Below are 18,781 nucleotides of genomic sequence, written 5' to 3'. Positions count from 1 at the left end.
AAAAAGAAAACTGGACTTCATCAAAAATTTTCATGTATCAAAGGGTACTTTAAAAATCCTAAAAGGACAACCTACAGAATAGAAAAAAATATTTGAAATCATACATCTGATTAGAGTTTAATATCCAGAGTCTATAAAAAAAACTCCTGCAACTCAATAACAAAGAACAACCACAAAATTAAAAGCAGCAGACTTTTATAAACATTTCTTCAATAAAGATATACAAACTGCAGATTAGCATCTGAAAAGATATATAATTGAATGGGAACTCAGATACTCACATGTCAACATTCATAACATCATCTGCAATAGACCAAAAGGTGAAACAACTCAAGTGTCTATTATCAGATGAATGAGTAACCAAATTGTAACATAGGCACAGAATGGAATACTACTCAGCCTTAAAAATTACTGAACTCTTTATACATGCTACAATATGGGTGGACCTTGAAAACATTATAGTAAGTGAAATAAGCTAGACACAAAAAGATAAACATTGTACAATTCTACTTACTAAAGTATCTAGAGTAGGCAAATTCATAGAGACAGAAGGTAAATCAGAGGTTACCTAGGGCTAGAGAAAGAAGAACATGGGAAACTATGGTTTAGTGGCTATGGAGTTTCTGTTTCTGGTGATGAAAACATTCTGTGAATAGAGGTGATGGTTCGTAACACTGTGAAAATAATGAAAGCCACAGAACTATACACTGAAAAGTGGTTAAAATGTCAAATTTTATGTTACCTATACAGTCACAAGTTTTAAAAATAATTAATAAAATTAATGTTACTAAACACTGAATCATATTTTAATGAATAAATTTGTATGATGTGTGATAATTGAATAAAGCTGTTAAAATACACATATTTACCTCAAAGTCATGTTTACTAGATGTAACAAAAATGAGTTTTTGTTTTATTCTTTTTCTTCATTGCCCATATATGGTAACTGCAGATACATATTATAAACACTTACATGTTTTTAATCTATACTAAAACAATTGTTGGTTAATATGCCATGAATTGAATTCCTTTAGAGTTATACATATGCTCACTAAATTTAAATTGGAAATTCCCATTGGAATTATCCTAGTTCAGTAATGACATCTCTCTTTCAGCCTATTCAAAATGCCACCCTATATAGCTACTGTGCATACTGGACACAGCGGGAGCTTAATAATAATTTAAGTGAACGCATGATTAAGTTATGGATGGAAAACGCATGTAATCCATGCTGCTTTTTTCTCTCTACTCCAAACTTCTAAGTCAATTCCCTGCTGATCCCTGAAAGTGGTGAGATTCTTTGAAATCTCAACTCTTTTAGAGCTATATGCCTACTGACAGTGTTAAGTTAAATGTAGTATTTTTTAGCCTAATACAGGCTTATAATTATACATTACAGTGTTAGAACTAGCAGAAAATTTCACAGATGTTTTGTTTTCCTTACAGAAGGATCTACCATTTTTTTATACGAATGCACTTTATTGTTTTAAACAGAACAAAAGAAGAGGCAGAAAATATTTGCATATAACAAATCTTAGCTTATAAATGTAGTTTTTTGTGATCTACCATTTTAAGTAAAACTGCTTATGTCTGAATATAAAACATATATAACTGATGCATATGGAAAATTATATCATAGTACTTGAAAGAGTAAATGTACAGAGTTGACACTAGAAATTTACTTAATGTAAGTATCTATTCATGATAGGTGATATTTTATACTATGAACAGGAACTACATTAAAAATTAAGCCTAACAATTCATATTTGGGGATGTATCTTTGATAGGAAAATCAGTAGTAGTTTGTGACTGCTAATAAACATAATTTAAGGAAGGACAAATTTACCACTGCTCACATTCTGCTACTCATACCATGACCCTTTCCTCTTTTACTACAACTTCACATTCTTACCTTAAGTGCAAACCTTCCTTCTTTGTGATCACCGGATCCCCAAAGTCTACCACCTATAGGTCTTTTTTTTCCATTCTAATAGAAAATTATTTAAGACTTAAAATCCTCTCAGGGGGGGAAAAAGTAGCTCCAATACCTGAATTTAACAGAACTGGAAAACTGATCAATTTACCTGACTTCTGCCTGCCAATCTTGGTCTAAGTCATTTGGGATTCTAGCTCCACAGCCAAAAGTAATTGTCTCACATCAAGATCTTTTCGTATTCCTTGCACCTCACTTCTATCCGATTGACTGCCAAGCCTGTCCCTTCGGTTCCTGGTTGCCTGCCTGGCCTTTGGACCATCTGTCTCTAGGCCTATGGTTTAGATTTCCTCTTGCTTCCTGATTTCATGCCTGATTTCAGCTGAGATTAATTTTTCTTTTTAAAATGTTTTTTAAAAGATTTTATTTATTTATTTGGCAGAGAGAGAGATCACAAGTAGGCAGAGAGACAGGCAGAGAGAGGGGGGGAAGCACACTCCCTGCTGAGCAGAAAGCCTGATGTGGGGCTCGATCCCGGACCCTGAGATCATGACCTGAGCAGAAGGCAGAGGCTTAACCCACTGAGCCACCCAGGCACCCTGAGATTAATTTTTCTGAGTAGTGTCTGCATTCATCTGATCTTTAACTAGTTCCTAGATTCCATTTTGTTTTGTTACCCCCTACCTTGATGTTCAGTCTCTCCTGTGCCAGCCTTTGTTTTAGCATTGTGACATACTTAAATTTCCATTCAACTCCCTATCTAGTCTCAATTCTAAAAGCAACACTGCCTAGGCCTGCATCTAACTATCATTTACTGAGCTTACCACTCTGAGAAGTTTACATTGACTACTAGTCCTGGAGGAAGAAAAGGCAAAGACTAAAATACCACTTATTCAACCTAACTGTAGCAAATCCCAAGTACTCACTTACTGTATTTAAGGAATTAACAGATATTTGTTGCATCATTTAAGAGCATATCTATGATTTTTTCCCAAGAATAACCCATATATATATATATATATATATATATATATATATATATATATACACACATACATACACACACACACATCCCCTATGGATTGATACCCAAAATGTAGACTCACTGAGGGTCAGCTGGTTAAGCTATTGAATATTTAAGCCAATTGTACAGAAATAGTGGAGATTAGGAAGCTTTGAAGACTGAATCAACAGAAAGGACACATTGCCAGCCAAACACAATTACCCAGATTAGGCTGCTGGCCTATGTGTTTTGGTTGATGAGAATAAGAAGTCATGAACTGAATATTTCTTTTTCAAAAAACAAGTTAGTTTCCTCTTTACTGTCTTTTCCCTTAGGGTTTAAGGGTATATGATTGACAGACTTATTGTCATTATACCCTGATTAGGCAAAAATACTCAAGTGTTACTATATTTTTCCTCCTAGCTGTCCTCAAGACACTGCAATCATCCTACAATTGGTCTTCCATTCTCCATTATGCTTGTGTGTGTGCATACATGGGATCATTCTGTATATCTTTAATGGGGTGTATTTAGTTATCTGGTTATATTTTTTGTTCCCCTAGTGGGCATTTTTTATTCTCAACAGTTGTGACCAAGTATTCCAAGACTTGTTATCTTCTAATAAGTCTGTGGACTCTTTAAGTAATTAAGTAAACCACAAAAAGAAAATGATCATTTAGGAGTTCAGTTGATCAGAGTATATTAGCAGATCTAGACCAACATGTGAGATTATCAAGGACACATCTCTTTATGATTCATTTAAAGGAAACACTAACATTAAGAACTCTTCAAAAAACTCATATTTAAATTTGCTATCTAAAATGTTAAAGAATGACTCATTGCTATAGATTTTTATGACAAACACTGTCACTAAAAATAGTCCTCAGGATTTGGTGGTTTGGCACTTCTGAAGTCTAAGGCAGCCTTTCCGTATAGCTGGTTCTTTATAATGTTGTATCCTTTGTATTACCTGAATAATACTTTAAGAAATCAATTTTAAGACCAATTTATGCCACTTTTTATCTCCCTGTGTTTATTTTGATTTAAATATTCAGAGGTCAAATAACATTTACTTTCAAGAATGTAGTTGCCTTAGTGTCCTGCAAAGAAAAAAAAATAATAATAACCTTACTTATGGTAATACATTCATAAAAATAAATAGGCTGGCTAGAATGTATCTCTCAAAGATGTCTACCAGGTAATAACCTGGAAATGTACTGTACTACATTCCAATAATTATTCTTTTTTTTATGGTCCTGTGTGCTTTAAGGAAAACTAAAGGAAGTGTTAACTGTGCATTTGTTAATCCGGTTTATGGGAACTGGAGTAACCCAGAGAAAACAGAGGTAAGTGGTAATGGTGAACTGTATTGTAATGGTGAACTGTATTGTTTCAGAAGCAAAAATATATACACACATACACAAACTCACACATGTGCGTGCGCGCGCGCACACACACACACACACACACAGTGTTATTTGGACATGTCTCCATATCATAGCTAAGAGGAATATTTTGATGGAATTATTTTATTGGGGATTGGAAGGTGGTTTTAATCTCTCTGGATGTGTAATGAGAATTTTCCATTCCAGGACAGATTCAAACTGTTTGTAAAGTCAGTTCAATGTTAAGTGGCTTTGTGGTCACTGTTCATACTCGACAAGACCTGACAAATCTGGAAAATATCAGTTTGACCCAGAGTATTACTCAGCTACCCATAGTAACTCTTTATTGAGTATTCTTTGTATTCTATTCCCCAAGACAAAAGGGAGGACAGCATTCTGTTCTGTGCTTTAAATTTAGGTGTGAGCAGTAAAGGGCTATTACCGGCTAATTTAGAAGACTAAAGGAGAAATTAAAGTGTATTACATCTTCTTGGGACTTTTTAGGGCTATTTCTTATCAGTGCACTAAGTAGACTAGAGAGAAAATGAAGTAAAATCTTTCTCATCTCTTTCTTAAGTAGATAATATGAGCATTCACTTAGGTATAAAATAGGATTAGCCATGACGCATCACTTCTTATCTGGGAAAACCTCCTTACATCTGATTTTAGCAATATTTTATCAGATTCATTCTTGTCAAGGTGAGCATATAGAAAGCTAAAGTGTTCCTTTCCCCCCTAGTATTTTTAAATGAAAATAGGCCACAAAGAATTGTTACCATTATTTAAATGAGTAACAACGTGCCAGATCAGATGACTTCTAAGTAGTTTTGGAGCCTTGGTTAATATGGTTGAAGGCTGACACAACACTTGACTTCTTAATTTGTGTTTTTTTCAATAATGATGTTGCACATACTTTCAGTATTATTTTGTTAGGAATGAAAACAAGAAAGTATTTCCCAGCACACAAAGAGAATTAATTTGGATGATCTGTCAAGTCAGTCAAGACACAGAGTAAAACTTAAAATGTAGGCCCCCACCTTTCTCCCTCCCCACTTCAAATGGATAATAAATAAATAAATGGATATTTAAGAAGCCCAAAGTATCTTTCTGGCAAAGTAGGCAAGGGTAGTACAAACCCACTTTCATTTTAGGAAAGGAAAGAAAATTTAATCTTTTTTTTTTTTTTTTGATCTTTAACATTTAGTATCTGAAAGATACAAGTGACATAAGTGTTTTAAATTTGGCATTTTTATATTAATATCTTAAAATTGTAATAGTTAAAAAGCTTCTAGGAAGGTCCTGTGCATCTTTTACTTTCTACTGAGAAATGGCTGCTCTGGCACACAAGTGGGGGTTCATATCAAACACCCACTTTTCAAGGTGCTTTCAAGACTATGCTATGTATGCACATGGCAGTGCAACTGATGACTCTAAAGAAACTTGGAAGCAATTTCCTTTTTTCTATCCAAATAAAGAAAAATTTCCTCTTTCACATTTTTTCCCCTTTCATCAAGAATGGCTAGAGAAGAAATTCTGTCACAGTTGTTGAACTTTGTTGCTGCTTTGATTTCTATTGTTTCAGAAACAAAGACATTGTATTAAACTAAGTGTACCTTCCCTGACTTTGTAACAGAGAAATAGATTTCTCCAAAATACTTTTCCAGAACCTCTTAGAGAAAATTCTCAAATTCTGATACAGAAATTGTAAGAACAGTATAACAAACTACCATATACCCATCTCCCAACTTCAGTCATTTCAACCCATTATCATTCTTATTTCACCTCTATTACCACCCATTCCCACTACACACCAGAATGGTAGTGTTTGGTTCATTTTTTTTTTTAAGATTTTATTTATTTATTTTGACAGACAGAGAGAGAGAGAGAGAGAAATCACAATTAGGCAGAGAGGCAGGCAGGGCAGGGGAAGCAGGCTCCCCACTGAGCAGATAGCCTGACATGGGGCTCGATCCCAGGACCCTGAGATCATGATCTGAGCTGAAGGCAGAGGCCTAACCCACTGAGCCACCCAGGCATCCCCCCAGGCGCGTTTAGAGCTTTTGAGGTTCATAGCAAAACTGAGCAGAAGACACACAGAATTCTCATATATATCCCCCTCATACACACACAAACACATGGTCAACATCCTACAGCAGAATGGTACATGTGTTAAACTGACAAATCTGTATCTGCCCACCATCCAGAGTCTATAGTCTACATTAGGGTTCACTCTTGGTTTTAACCAGGGTATTTTTAAACAAATCCCACATATCATTAGGTTTCACCTGTAAAATTTACGCTGTAATATTAAGGGATAAAGACTTTAAAAAATATAACCACAGTATCATACCTAAATATTTAGTAACTCCTTGATGCCATTAAATATTCAATCAGTGTTCAACCTATCCCCACTGTCTTGTAAATAAATAGGGGGGGTTATATTTGTTGTTTCTATATTTTTAAAATCAGGATGAATATAAGATATATCATTCAAACTGACAGACATGTCTCCTAAGACTCTCTTAATCTCTGGGCTCCATTTTCTCTCTCATGTTTTCCTTGCATGTTCTTTGTTGAAGAAATCAGTGTTTGTCCTATTAGAACTTACCAATTTTTAGGTTTTCTAATATACTCTATAAAATATAACTCTCTCAACTAAAAGTCAGGTTTGTTTGTTTTGTATTTTTTGTTTTGTTTTGTTTAACTCAACTATGATCAAGACAGCAGACTTAGAGAAACCAGGACCACAGAAAAGAGGTAGTCAAGATCCTACCACTGTATGTCCCCCTCCCAACAGAGGTAAGGATCAGGCAGTGACTCTCATGCCCCCAAGGGCCTAGGACACATACCAACTGTAGACCTGTCAGCAGTGTAGGCAGTGTGGATTGTAGGTAATGGGGGGAGAGTCAGGAATGCTCTAGTTATTACTTCAGCAGAAATCCATTAAAAACTCATTGTATTCTGTATGATCTGGAAAGAAGTCTGTTACTTTAACGCCTAAAATCCTAACCTTTTCAATGTGTGGGGTTTTTTTTATTTGTTTGTTTTTGTTTTTCAGAGTTCTGTATACTCATTCTCAAATCCATTATATGGTACAACATCAGGATGCCTGGAGACCATATCTAATCATCTGAAATAGTACCATCCAAATCCAGTATGATTTAGGGTATGTAGTTTATAGAAAATCCTACTCTGAAACCTGATAGAAACTCATCTTATGCAATAGTAAAAATAGAAGGGGTTCAGAATACTAGTGCAATTACAACATTTACAAATAAATTTTCTTACTGAATATATTAGATGTTTTCATGGAATCTGAATCAGAACTTATATTCTTTGTATATCTGAATATTTTAATAAAATGTTCTACTTGAGTTTCCTGTTTTCCTTTGACTTTATCATGGTCATATTTTAAAATTACAAATCAAACTGTTTTGTATCCTGAATGTAAGTGTTAAAATGCTTACTTAAATGAGATAGAGCTTAGAAACAAAAATAAGTGAATAAATTAATATACAGATTAGCAGGAATGGACAAATTACACCAGTCCTAATCCACATAATTATAAGTAAAAGTTATTTCTGCATCTTGGAAAAAAAAAAGTGAAATCGTCATCCTAATCATGCCTTTATTCAAATAATTATTTAACACATATCTTCACATAGATATAAAAAATAATACTGAAATATATGAGTTAAAAAGCTCTGGACTTCAAGAAACTGAAAAATCTCTATTTCAATTGTTTAAATAATGTGGCAATTAAAATCCCTAAAATCAGGAAATTGGGAGGTAGAGCATTTTCTTTGGTTGGTTTTTGCAAAAGCTCCATGCCTTCAGCAAAGACTCTGGTTATTTGTAAGTTTTAGTTCCTACATTATGTTCTCAGGCTAGCTCCCCTACAGGTTAGAGGATAGCTTTATAAGCTGAGGCACTGTTGCATTCACAATGAAGTTCAGAGGCAGAAAAAGGGGCAATTTCTCTTGTGTCACCTTTTACCAACAAGAACACCCTTATCAGGCTGCACTCCCAGCAACAGCACTCTTACTGGCCAGGAGAGACATGGACCCCATGCCAAGCCAACCTCTTGAAAGGTGATGAGGCCACCATGGCTGGGGGACACCCTTCACTATACCCGCTAGGCGGAGAACGAATCCGTGAAGCTCACTGACAAGGACTTAAGGGTAGATACTTGAACAAAATTAGAGGATAGTTAGGATCAAGAAAGGGACATAACCATATAGCAAACAACTATGTGCATCTGCTTTAAATAATAATAAGAGGAATGTTTCCTTGAAGTCTACTGGATATAGACAAAATTAGTGATCCGTAACCTGCCAGTCCTCTGTTCTTAAGGGTTTGGAGAGAAGAATAAAAGTTCATGAATCACTATCACATGATCATTTAAGACATTCCTCAGCCCAATGTAAGGTCAGTTGTATACAATATAAGGTTCACTACCAACTTATTAGTGCCTTTTGTGAAACGACAGACTGGAAAAACATATATTATTGTTCATTAACCTTCCAACATATTAATCTCAAATTTTATCCCTGTTAATTGTTTTGAAGCCCATTAACTGCATTCTAGTTACACTCTATGATTATCTTTTAACTGTTGCTTTCTTATTGAAGTCAAAATTTTTGATCCTAGAAAAATTCACACAAAAGAGGATCACTTATTCTTACTGTTGAAGTTTGGCCCCTAACATTACAGTACATATACATTTGGGAAGCTGCACTTTTTTAGCTTAAAACTATTATTGGGGTGTCTTGGTGGTGCAGTTGGCTAAGCATCACACTCTTGGTTTGGGCTCAGGTGGTGATCTCAGGGTGCTGAAATCAAGTCCTGCATTAGGCTCCGCAATCAGTGAGGAGTCTACTCAAGACTTTCTCTCCCTCTCCTGGTGCTCTCTCAAATAAATGAGTTTTAAAAAACAAAACAAAACAAAACAAAAACTATCATCCAGAAACATTCATAAGCTTTGCCTAAGCTTAAAGAACAGAAGTGTGTTAAAATTCAAATACGGTTTTAGTAAAAGAGCTCAGGGCTACTATAGGAGAAATGTAGGAAAAATGCCATTTTACAAAAGAAATAATAGCAACGATTATCCAGATTAGGCTTGTTTCATAGGAGTACTGAGGAAATTCATGACCTATAGGTAGCTCCAAACTGAGGGTAACAATAGAAAATCAATAGAGATCAGAAATTAAGGTATTCTTAAGAGTAATTAAAATTTTCTTCAGGTGCAAGTTGTGTGCCTCCTAAAACATTTAAATCAAATATTTTGTGAGGTCTTATAAATATATATGGTGATTCTATGAAACTAAAATAATGGAACTGATTTTTTCCTATCCAATAGATGGAAGAGGTATGTATTTGTTGTTTTCATAATTGAACGTGACATTCAGGAATAAAGATTGTTTTAATTTGCATTGTTCTTCCTCTGACAGCTTTTTGATATAAGTCCAAATCTACATCATTGTGATTTTAAAAATATAAAAAAGAAGAAAAATAGAGGAAAGAAGAACAAGAAGTATACGGAGTTCACAAATTATATAATTCAGCTTTAAATTATGAAAAGATCTCAAATTTCACAAAGGACACAGAATCCACTGAAATCATTCTTTTTTTTTTTTTTTTTGAAGCCAGTGAATGTCAGGAGAATGGATCCTCACTAGTATAGCTGATTCTTAGGGGTTTTGTGCATAATATTAAGATGTGCATAATATTCTTGTTAACTGAATTCATGTGTCCAACATAGTATTAATAACAGCAACTACAAATGATGATAAGTACTGATTATCTGTAAACTGTTAAGTATTTTACATGTTTTAACTCAGATAAACTTAAGCAGCATACTGTATACTATGATAGTCAGCCACATGTGGACATTTAATATGAAATTTACATTAATTAAAATAAAATAAATTTAAAATGCATCTCCTCAGTTGCACTAGCCACATTGCAAGTGCTCAACATCCATGTGTGACCAGTGACCACTATAATGGAAAACTCTGGAAACATTTTCATCATATAAAGTTCTTTCAGACAGCACTGTTCAGAACAATGTTGAAGTATTTTGCTATAAATAGCACAAAAGTAATCTGTAATCTCTACAAATATAAGAAGCACTAGAAATGGCCAATTTCTAGAATAAAACAAGTCATAATTATCTGAAAGAAAACAAATATTTGATAAACAAGTATGTATTATTAGTGCTCTCTTGACATATAAATGTCAAATAATATTCTATCATACTATATCATCTTTGCTATTCCTTTCTCCACATTTAGATGGCACCTTGAAGAATGTGTAAGAATTTGCTTTTCTCTATAAATCTTCTTGACCATCAATCATTTTTCACATATACCATACTAAGAACAAGATTCACAAATCCTTTAACTAATAACTGCCTATGTTTGGCATATTAAGGGAATGTGCTTCAGGTAAACCAACAACTATATTCATGGCAACATCTTTTGCAGTAAGTAGTCTTAAATTTCACCTTAAAGATAAAATCCAGGGAAATTCCATAAAAAGCTGTGACTTTTTTTTTTATAACCCAAAATGCCTTTTAAGAATAAGATTTCAAGTATGTATTTCACTGCCAAACCAATGACAGGTTTGTGAGTCTTAATGTTTTTCTGCTCTTCTTTGTATCAACTTGCAAAATACTTTCCATTTCATTGCTAATGTGTCTAGAAAGCTAATCCAAGGGTTAATATCTAAAGTTATCATCACTCTATGTCTCTCTCTTTAAATAATTACAAGTGGAAAGGCACCACACTTCAATGAGCACACAATTTGTGAAATTTCAATGAAAGTAGATACATGTTAGATCTTGAATTAAAGAACTCCACAACTATGAACCAGTTAAAACATGCACAAAAATAAATAAATAAATAAATAAATAAATAAACAAACAAAATACTTAAGGACCCACTTAAAAATTTACACTGATTCATGTCATTAAACATTCTAAGAGAGTGGAGTGCTCCAAAGAGCACATTTTCTTCTCTAGAATGTGGAAGCAAAAATAAAGAGCTTTTTACTTTTCTAAATTTTTATACATTTATTTATTTAGGTCTGGTTCTGGGCCCTGTGAAGATGACTTCCCTTAAGTTTTATATTTATTCAGAGTTGTGTTACTAATAAATCAGCTCAGGAAATTAGCATAATTTTCTGCAGTTACTATAATACAATTTGGGGTCAATAAAAATAAAAAAAACAGCATAAGAGATCAGAAATAGCAGTCCTAGCTTCTCTATCTAGATTCCCCCCCCACACACAACAGACACTAAGTAACCATGTAATCTATTTCTACCCATAAACTAATGGTTAAAGAGAAAAATAATGACTGTGGAGTAACTATAATTGCTATTCATCTGTTCAACAAATATTTGTACATAAATATTACACTGGAATAAGTAAGACAGAAAGTGAGAGGAGAGTGAATAGCAAATACAATATATAAAGTGTATTGTTCCCATCTGGAACTTCTACCTTGCCCTACATGGGACCTCTAGATTTTTCTCTACCTTGTTAGCACTCCAGTGCTAATACATATCTTTAAATATATAAAGTAGGAAGTTGATAAAATGAAATATACATACACACACACATATACATATTTTTTTTCAATGAAGGGGACCAATAAAACTAAATGCAAGTTCTTTAAAAAGAATAATAAATCCCTGATGAAACAACAACAGAAACAAAATAAACCTTCAGTGAAGTAAATTAATAAAAACCTCAGGAAATGAATCAAAGATGGATTATGCACAAATAGCCTATGTCAGAGATGGAAATGTTATTATCACCAGATTCTACAGTGAGAAGGTAATGAAGACATTATAAAAAACAAAAACAAGAAGAAATATGACAAAATTTATAAAACTTTAGAGGAAATAAATTCCTGGAAAATATAATTTTCTAAAACACCCATAAGAAGAAATAGAAAATATAAGCAGTCCTATAGCAAAGTAATTGATCTATACTTAATAATCTTCTTTCAATCAAAGCTCTAAGTTCATAAGATCCACTAGCAGATATTATAATACTGTTAAGAAATAATGCTAAATTTATACAAATACTTCAAGAGGATAGGACAAGAGATACCACTTTCCAACACATTTTAAAAGGACAGCATAATTTTGATACAAACCCTCATTGAGATATCATAATAAAGGAAAACATTAGAACAGTATTACTCAAATACAAATGTGAAGTACTAAAACAAATCATACAAGCAATGAACATATTGCCATTTTCATATTTATTCCATGAATGTAGGTTTAATTTCAAAAATCAGCCATTAACAAAATGACAAAGAAAAGCACATGATCATTTTAACAGATAAAAAAAGTGTGTAAATACAAATGTTTATAAAGATTTATCTGAGACAGAGCAAGAGAGCAAACATGAGCAGGAAGGGGAGAGGAAGAGGGAAAGACATCTCAAACAGACTCCACACTAAGCACATAGCAAGACATGGGGCTCAACCCCAGGAACCTCAGATTACAACCTGAGCCAAAACCAAGGGTCAGAAACTCAACCAATTCAATACCCATGGGCCTCAGTATAAATTTGCTTATAATAAAAATATCTTAGGAAAATAAAAAGAGAACTTTCCTAATGTGATAAAGGAAGCTACAAAAAACTGACAGCTATACTTAATGGTTGAATTTTAATTTCAATGTGATATTAGGAATGAGTCACAAATGGCTACTATTACCACACCTTTCAAAGTATTTGAACTGTTTACTAGTAATCCTTGTGAGAAAATAAGACATGAAAAAATTTTAAGTGATTTACTGGAAAGAAAAATTATACTGTCATCATTTATAGGTCACATGATATGTACACAGAAAATTCAGGTTAATCTCCAGATTAACATTAATTACTGATTTAAACAATTTGTCACATATAAGATTAATATACAATATCCAATTGAATATCTATATAACTTGAACAAACTAAAAAACATTTTAAGCAAAACTGTAATAAATTTTTTAAAATAAATATGCTAGAATATATCTTGCAAAAGACATATATGATCCAAAATATTGAGATACTAAACTAGACACATAGATACAGTATTCAAATTTCCCCAAATGTATCTGTAGGGTCAGTAAAATCCCTATCAAATTTCTATCAGATGTCTAAGGCCTGAGAAGTTCATTCTAAAATTTATATGGCAATACAATGGGGCAAATATAGCCAAGAAAATGAAAAAATATGGTATGAGGATTTCTTTACTGGGTATCATATATAAAGCTAGAATAATTAGCAGATGGTGGTTTTGGCATAAAAATAGACATATAAAACAATGAGGCAGATGAGATTCCAGAAACAGATATACACATGTATGATCAATCTATCTACGTATTTTACCTGATCTATCCATGTGGCACTGCAGAACAGTACATAAATAAAGGCATGTTAATAATGGGTTGAAATTTTTATGTTCATTTAGAAAAATGAGTAAAACCTGATTCCCACTATATATTTTCCATGCAAATCAATTTTAGGTGGATTTTGATGTATACGTAAAGGTGAACAGTAATAACACAAACAAGAATAAACATCCTATACTGACCTAGAATATAAGATATGAAAATACATGATAATTATGTCCATGAAGGGAAAGACTTATTTAACAATCAAATAATTAAGAATAAAAGAAAAGACTGATAAATTGAACATTAAATTTAGACATTTCTGCTCAGTAAAGTTATAGCATTAAGAGACAGAAAAGAATGAATCATCGAGTAGAAGATATTTGCAACACATAAAAGCAACTTAGATATCTAATGTATTTCAAAATCTTAAAAAATCAGTAAGATAAATGTAAACAGAATTTCTTCCAAATCCTTTCTATGAGGCCAGCATTTCCCTGATACCAAAAGTAGATAAAGAAAATACCAAAAAAGGAACTACTGCCCAATATCTCTTATGAACATAGATGTAAAATCCTCAACAAAATATCCGCAAACCAAATCCAACAACACAGTAAAAAACTCATCACAATGATCCAGTGGGATTTATTTCAGGGATGCAAGGGTGTTTCAATATTCACAAATCAATCAACATAATGTATCACTTTAACAAGAAAAGGGGAAACAAGTAATCATTTCAACAGACACAGAAAAAGTATCTGATCAAATACAACACCCACTAATGATAACAACTCTCAACAAAGTAGATTTAGAGGGAATATACCACAATATAATAAAGACCAAAAAAATTAAAAACAAAACAACAACAAAGAAACACCAAAAAAAAAGGTCATATATAAAACAAACAAACAAACAAAAAACAACAACACAGCTGAAATCAAATTCAAGTGTGAAAAACTGAGAGCTTTTCCCCTAAGATCAGGAAGAGAAAAGAATGTCCACTCTCACCACTTGTATTAAGCATAGTACTAGAAATCCTAGACACAGCAATCAGACAAGAAAAAGAAATAAAAGACATCCAAACTGGTAAAAAAGAAGTAAAACTTTCACTATCTGCTGATAACATGACACTATCTATAGAAAATCCTAAAGACTCCACCAAGAAAATTACTAGAACTGATAAACTCACTAAAGTTAGGATAAAAAAAACCAATATACAGAAATCTGTTGCATTTCTTCACACTAATAATGAAGTAGCATAAATAGAAATTAAGAGGGACACCTGGGTGGCTCAGTTGGTTGGGCAGCTGCCTTCAGCTCGGGTCATGATCCCAGCATCCTGGGATCGAGTCCCTCATCGGGCTCCTTGCTCGGCGGGGAGCCTGCTTCTCCCTCTGCCTCTGTCTGCCTGTGCTCTCTCTCTCTGATAAATAAATAAAATCTTAAAAAAAAAGAGAGAAATTAAGAAAACAATCCCATTCACAATTGTAACAAAAATAATAAAATACCTAGGAATAAACTTAACCAAGGAGGTGAAAGATTTGTACTCTGAAAACTATAAAACAGTGATGAAAAAAACTGATGATGTCAAACAAATGCAAAAACATTCCATGCTCATGGAGTGGGAGAATGAATATTGTTAAAATGTCATACTACCCAATGCAATCTACAGTTTAATGCAATCCTCATGAAAAGACCTATAGCATGTTTCACAGAACTAGAAGAGTTTTAGGACTCTTTGGAGCCACAAAAGATCCCGAATAGCCAGAGTAATCTTTAAAAACAAGAATACTGGAGGTGTCGCAAGGCACCTGGGTGGCTCAGTAGGTTAAAGCCTCTGCCTTCAGCTCAGGTCATGATCCTAGTGTCCTGGGATTGAGCCCGGCATCAGGCTCTCTGCTCAGTGGAGAGCCTGCTTCCTCCTCTCTCTCTCTTCACCTACTTGTGATCTCTCTGTCAAATAAATATATAAAATCTTAAAAAAAAAATACTGGAGGTATCGCAATCCCAAATTTCAAGATATAATATAAAGCTATAGTAACCCAAACAATATGGTACTGGCACAAAAACAGATACATCAATCAATGGAACAGGATAGAGATCCCAGAAATCCATGTTTTTGATCATTTAAACTTCAACAAAGGGGGCAAGAATATGTAAAGGTAAAAGGACGGTCTCTTTAACAAATGGTGTTGGGAAAACTGGACTACTGCATGCAAAAGAATCAAAGTGGCCCACTTTATTTCACCATACACACAATGAACTAAAAATGTATTAAAGACCTAACTATGAGACCTGAAATCATAAAAACCCTAGAAAAAAACACAGGCAGTAGTATCTCTGTCATCAGCTATAGCAACATTTTTTTAGATATGTCTCTGAAAGCAAAGGAAACAAAAACAAAGTACTGGGACTACATCAAAATAAAAAGCTTCTGAAAAGCAAAGGAAACAATAAAAAAAACCTGAAAGACAGTCTACTGAGTGGGAGAAGATATCTGTAAATGACATATATGATAAGGGGTTAGTATCCAAAATATATAAAGAACTTACACAAGTCAACACAAAAAACACATATAATCTAAGTGACAAATTGTCAAAAAACATGTACAGATATTTCCTAAAAAGGACATACAGATAGCCAACAGACACAGGAAAATATGATCAACTTCACCAATCATCAGGGAAATGTGAATCAAAATCACAAATAGGGTATCATCTTATACCTGTCAGAATGGCTAAAATCAAGCACAGGAAAAAAACAAGTGTTGGTAAGGTTGTGGAGAAAAAGGAACACTTGTTTACTGTTGGGAATATAAACTGATGCGGCCACTGTGGAAAAGAGTATGGAGGTTCCTCAAAAAATTAAAAATAGAATGGCCATAGGATCCAGTAACTCCACTACTGGGTATTTACTCAGAGAATGTGAAAACACTAATCTGAAAAGATATATGCACCCCTATGTTTACTGCAGCAATATTTACAATAGCTAAATTATAGAAGCAACTGAACTGTCCATCTATAGATGAATGGATAATGTCTTAGATGTGTGTGTGTGTGTGTGTGTGTGTGTGTGTGTACACACACAGAATATACACAGAATACTAGCCATAAAAATGAATGAAATTTTGCCATTTACAGACACATGGATGGACCTAAAGGATATGATGCTAAGTGATATAAATCAGTCAGAGAAAGACAAATACCATATGATTTTACTCATAAGTTAAATTTAAGGAAAAAAACAAAGTAAAAAAGAGACAAGGCAGAAAAGAGACTTAACTATAGAGAACAGATGGTTTGTCAGAGGAGAGGTGGGTGGCATGAATGGGTGAAATAGATAAAGGGAATCAAAAGTATACTTATCATGATGAGCACTGATTAATGTATAGATTGCTCAATCACTATATTGCACACCTGAAATGAATAAAATACTGTATGTTAATTGTACTGGGATATAAAAAAGTTAAAACATTTATAGTAAGCATATTTTAAAAATCCAAAGAGGAAAAAAGAAAAAAGGCAACCAAAAAATTGTCAAGCCAGTTGAACATAAAATTCACAAAAGAAAATGAGTCAATACACATATGAATAAATCCTCAACCTTATAGGTCATTGGGCAAATCTAAATTAAATGTAGGCTAGATACCAATAAATACTTGGTTAATATGTACTACCACATGCCAGACAGAATAGCTAAGTTAAAAAAGCCATTGACAATGGCAATACCAGTGCTATAGACTGAAGGTCTGTGTCCCTCTCTCCTTACCTACATGTTGAAACTCCAGCCCTCAATATGATGGTATTTTTTTTCTTAATTATTTGAGAGAGAGAGAGAGATCACAAGTAGGCAGAGAGGCGGGGGGGGGGGGGAGCAGGCTCCCTGCTGAGCAGAAAGCCCCATGTGGGGCTTGACCCCAGAACCCTGAGATGATGACCTGAGCCAAAAGCAGAGGCTTAACCCACTAAGCCACCCAGGTGCCCCAATATGATGGTATTTTAAGATGAGGCCTTTGGAGGTCCTTAGGTATGAGGTCTTGAGTGTGGAGAATTAATGCCCTTATAAGAAGGAACATCAGAGGAATTGCTTTTCTTTCTCCTCTTTTAGGCACCCAAAGAAGAGTGCATGTAAGCATGTAAGCAGTTTGCAAGCCAAGAAGCCTCAGAATGAAATAAATTGCTAGCACCCTAATCTTGGAATTCCAGTTTCCAGAACTGTGAGAAATAAATTTCTGTTGTTTAAGCCATCTGCTCATGGTTATTTTGTTACAGCAGTGAGAGATGACTAGAACAGTAAGCAAAAACGAAGGATATATACAAAATGTTGACAACACTAAGGAAATGAAGCAACTGGACCCCTCATACTTGCTGGCGAGGGTGTGAATTTGTCTGTCATTATCTCCTAAAGCTTAGCATATGCATATCATCCAGCAATTCATCCCCTCAGGAATTACATACACATGTGCATCCATGAAAATGTGTGACCAACAAAATTGCATGCATATGTGCATCAAGAAACATATAAAAGATTGATTACTATATTATTTGTAATATGAAAAATTCCAAATTTCTGTCAATTGAATATGTATATATTAAATATAGCACAGTAATAAAATAGAAAAAATATACAATTAAAGTAAACAAACTTACAGCAATGTTGATGAATCTTATAAGCATAATTTTCAGTAAAATAATGATGAATACAGCACTTAGATATATAAATCCAGGTGGTAAAACTATGAAAATAAAAAACATTAAAGGAGATATGTAATAACAATGTCCTACTTTTTTTACTTAAGTATTGTTATACAAGTATTATCTTTGTGATGTGATAATGAACTATGCCCTTTTTTTGTGAGTTAAAAAAGTTTTTTTGAGTCTTTTTTTAAAAATTTTTTATTTCTTTTCAGCATAACAGTATTCATTGTTTTGGCACCACACCCAGTGCTCCACACCCGTGCCCTCTCCAATACCCACCACCTGGTTCCCCCAACCTCCCATCCCCCACCCCTTCAAAACCCTCAGATTGTTTTTCAGAGTCCATAGTCTCTCATGGTTCACCTC

At 33.8% G+C, this 18,781-nt stretch overlaps 1 protein-coding gene across 3 annotated transcripts in view; it reads left to right on the top strand.

Moving 5' to 3' along the window:
• Positions 1-18,537, top strand: part of MALRD1 (MAM and LDL receptor class A domain containing 1) — an 808,982-nt gene extending 790,445 nt beyond the window's left edge. Inside the window, exons 40-42 of one of the 3 annotated variants that reach the window (XM_059183995.1) lie at positions 4,206-4,281; positions 7,379-7,486; positions 17,826-18,537. In XM_059183995.1, the coding sequence (XP_059039978.1) occupies positions 4,206-4,281; positions 7,379-7,459 (157 nt within the window). In that variant the 3' untranslated portion in view covers positions 7,460-7,486; positions 17,826-18,537. Of the gene's footprint in view, positions 1-4,205; positions 4,282-7,378; positions 7,695-9,770; positions 10,560-17,825 lie in introns of those variants that run through there. The other 2 variants (XM_059183996.1, XM_059183994.1) reach the window with 2 other exon arrangements.
• Positions 18,538-18,781: the final 244 nt, after the last annotated feature.

The sequence above is a fragment of the Mustela lutreola genome, chromosome 8 (assembly GCF_030435805.1).
Source record: "Mustela lutreola isolate mMusLut2 chromosome 8, mMusLut2.pri, whole genome shotgun sequence".
Lineage (NCBI taxonomy): Eukaryota > Metazoa > Chordata > Mammalia > Carnivora > Mustelidae > Mustela > Mustela lutreola.
This window is presented reverse-complemented; position numbering and strand designations above follow the sequence as displayed.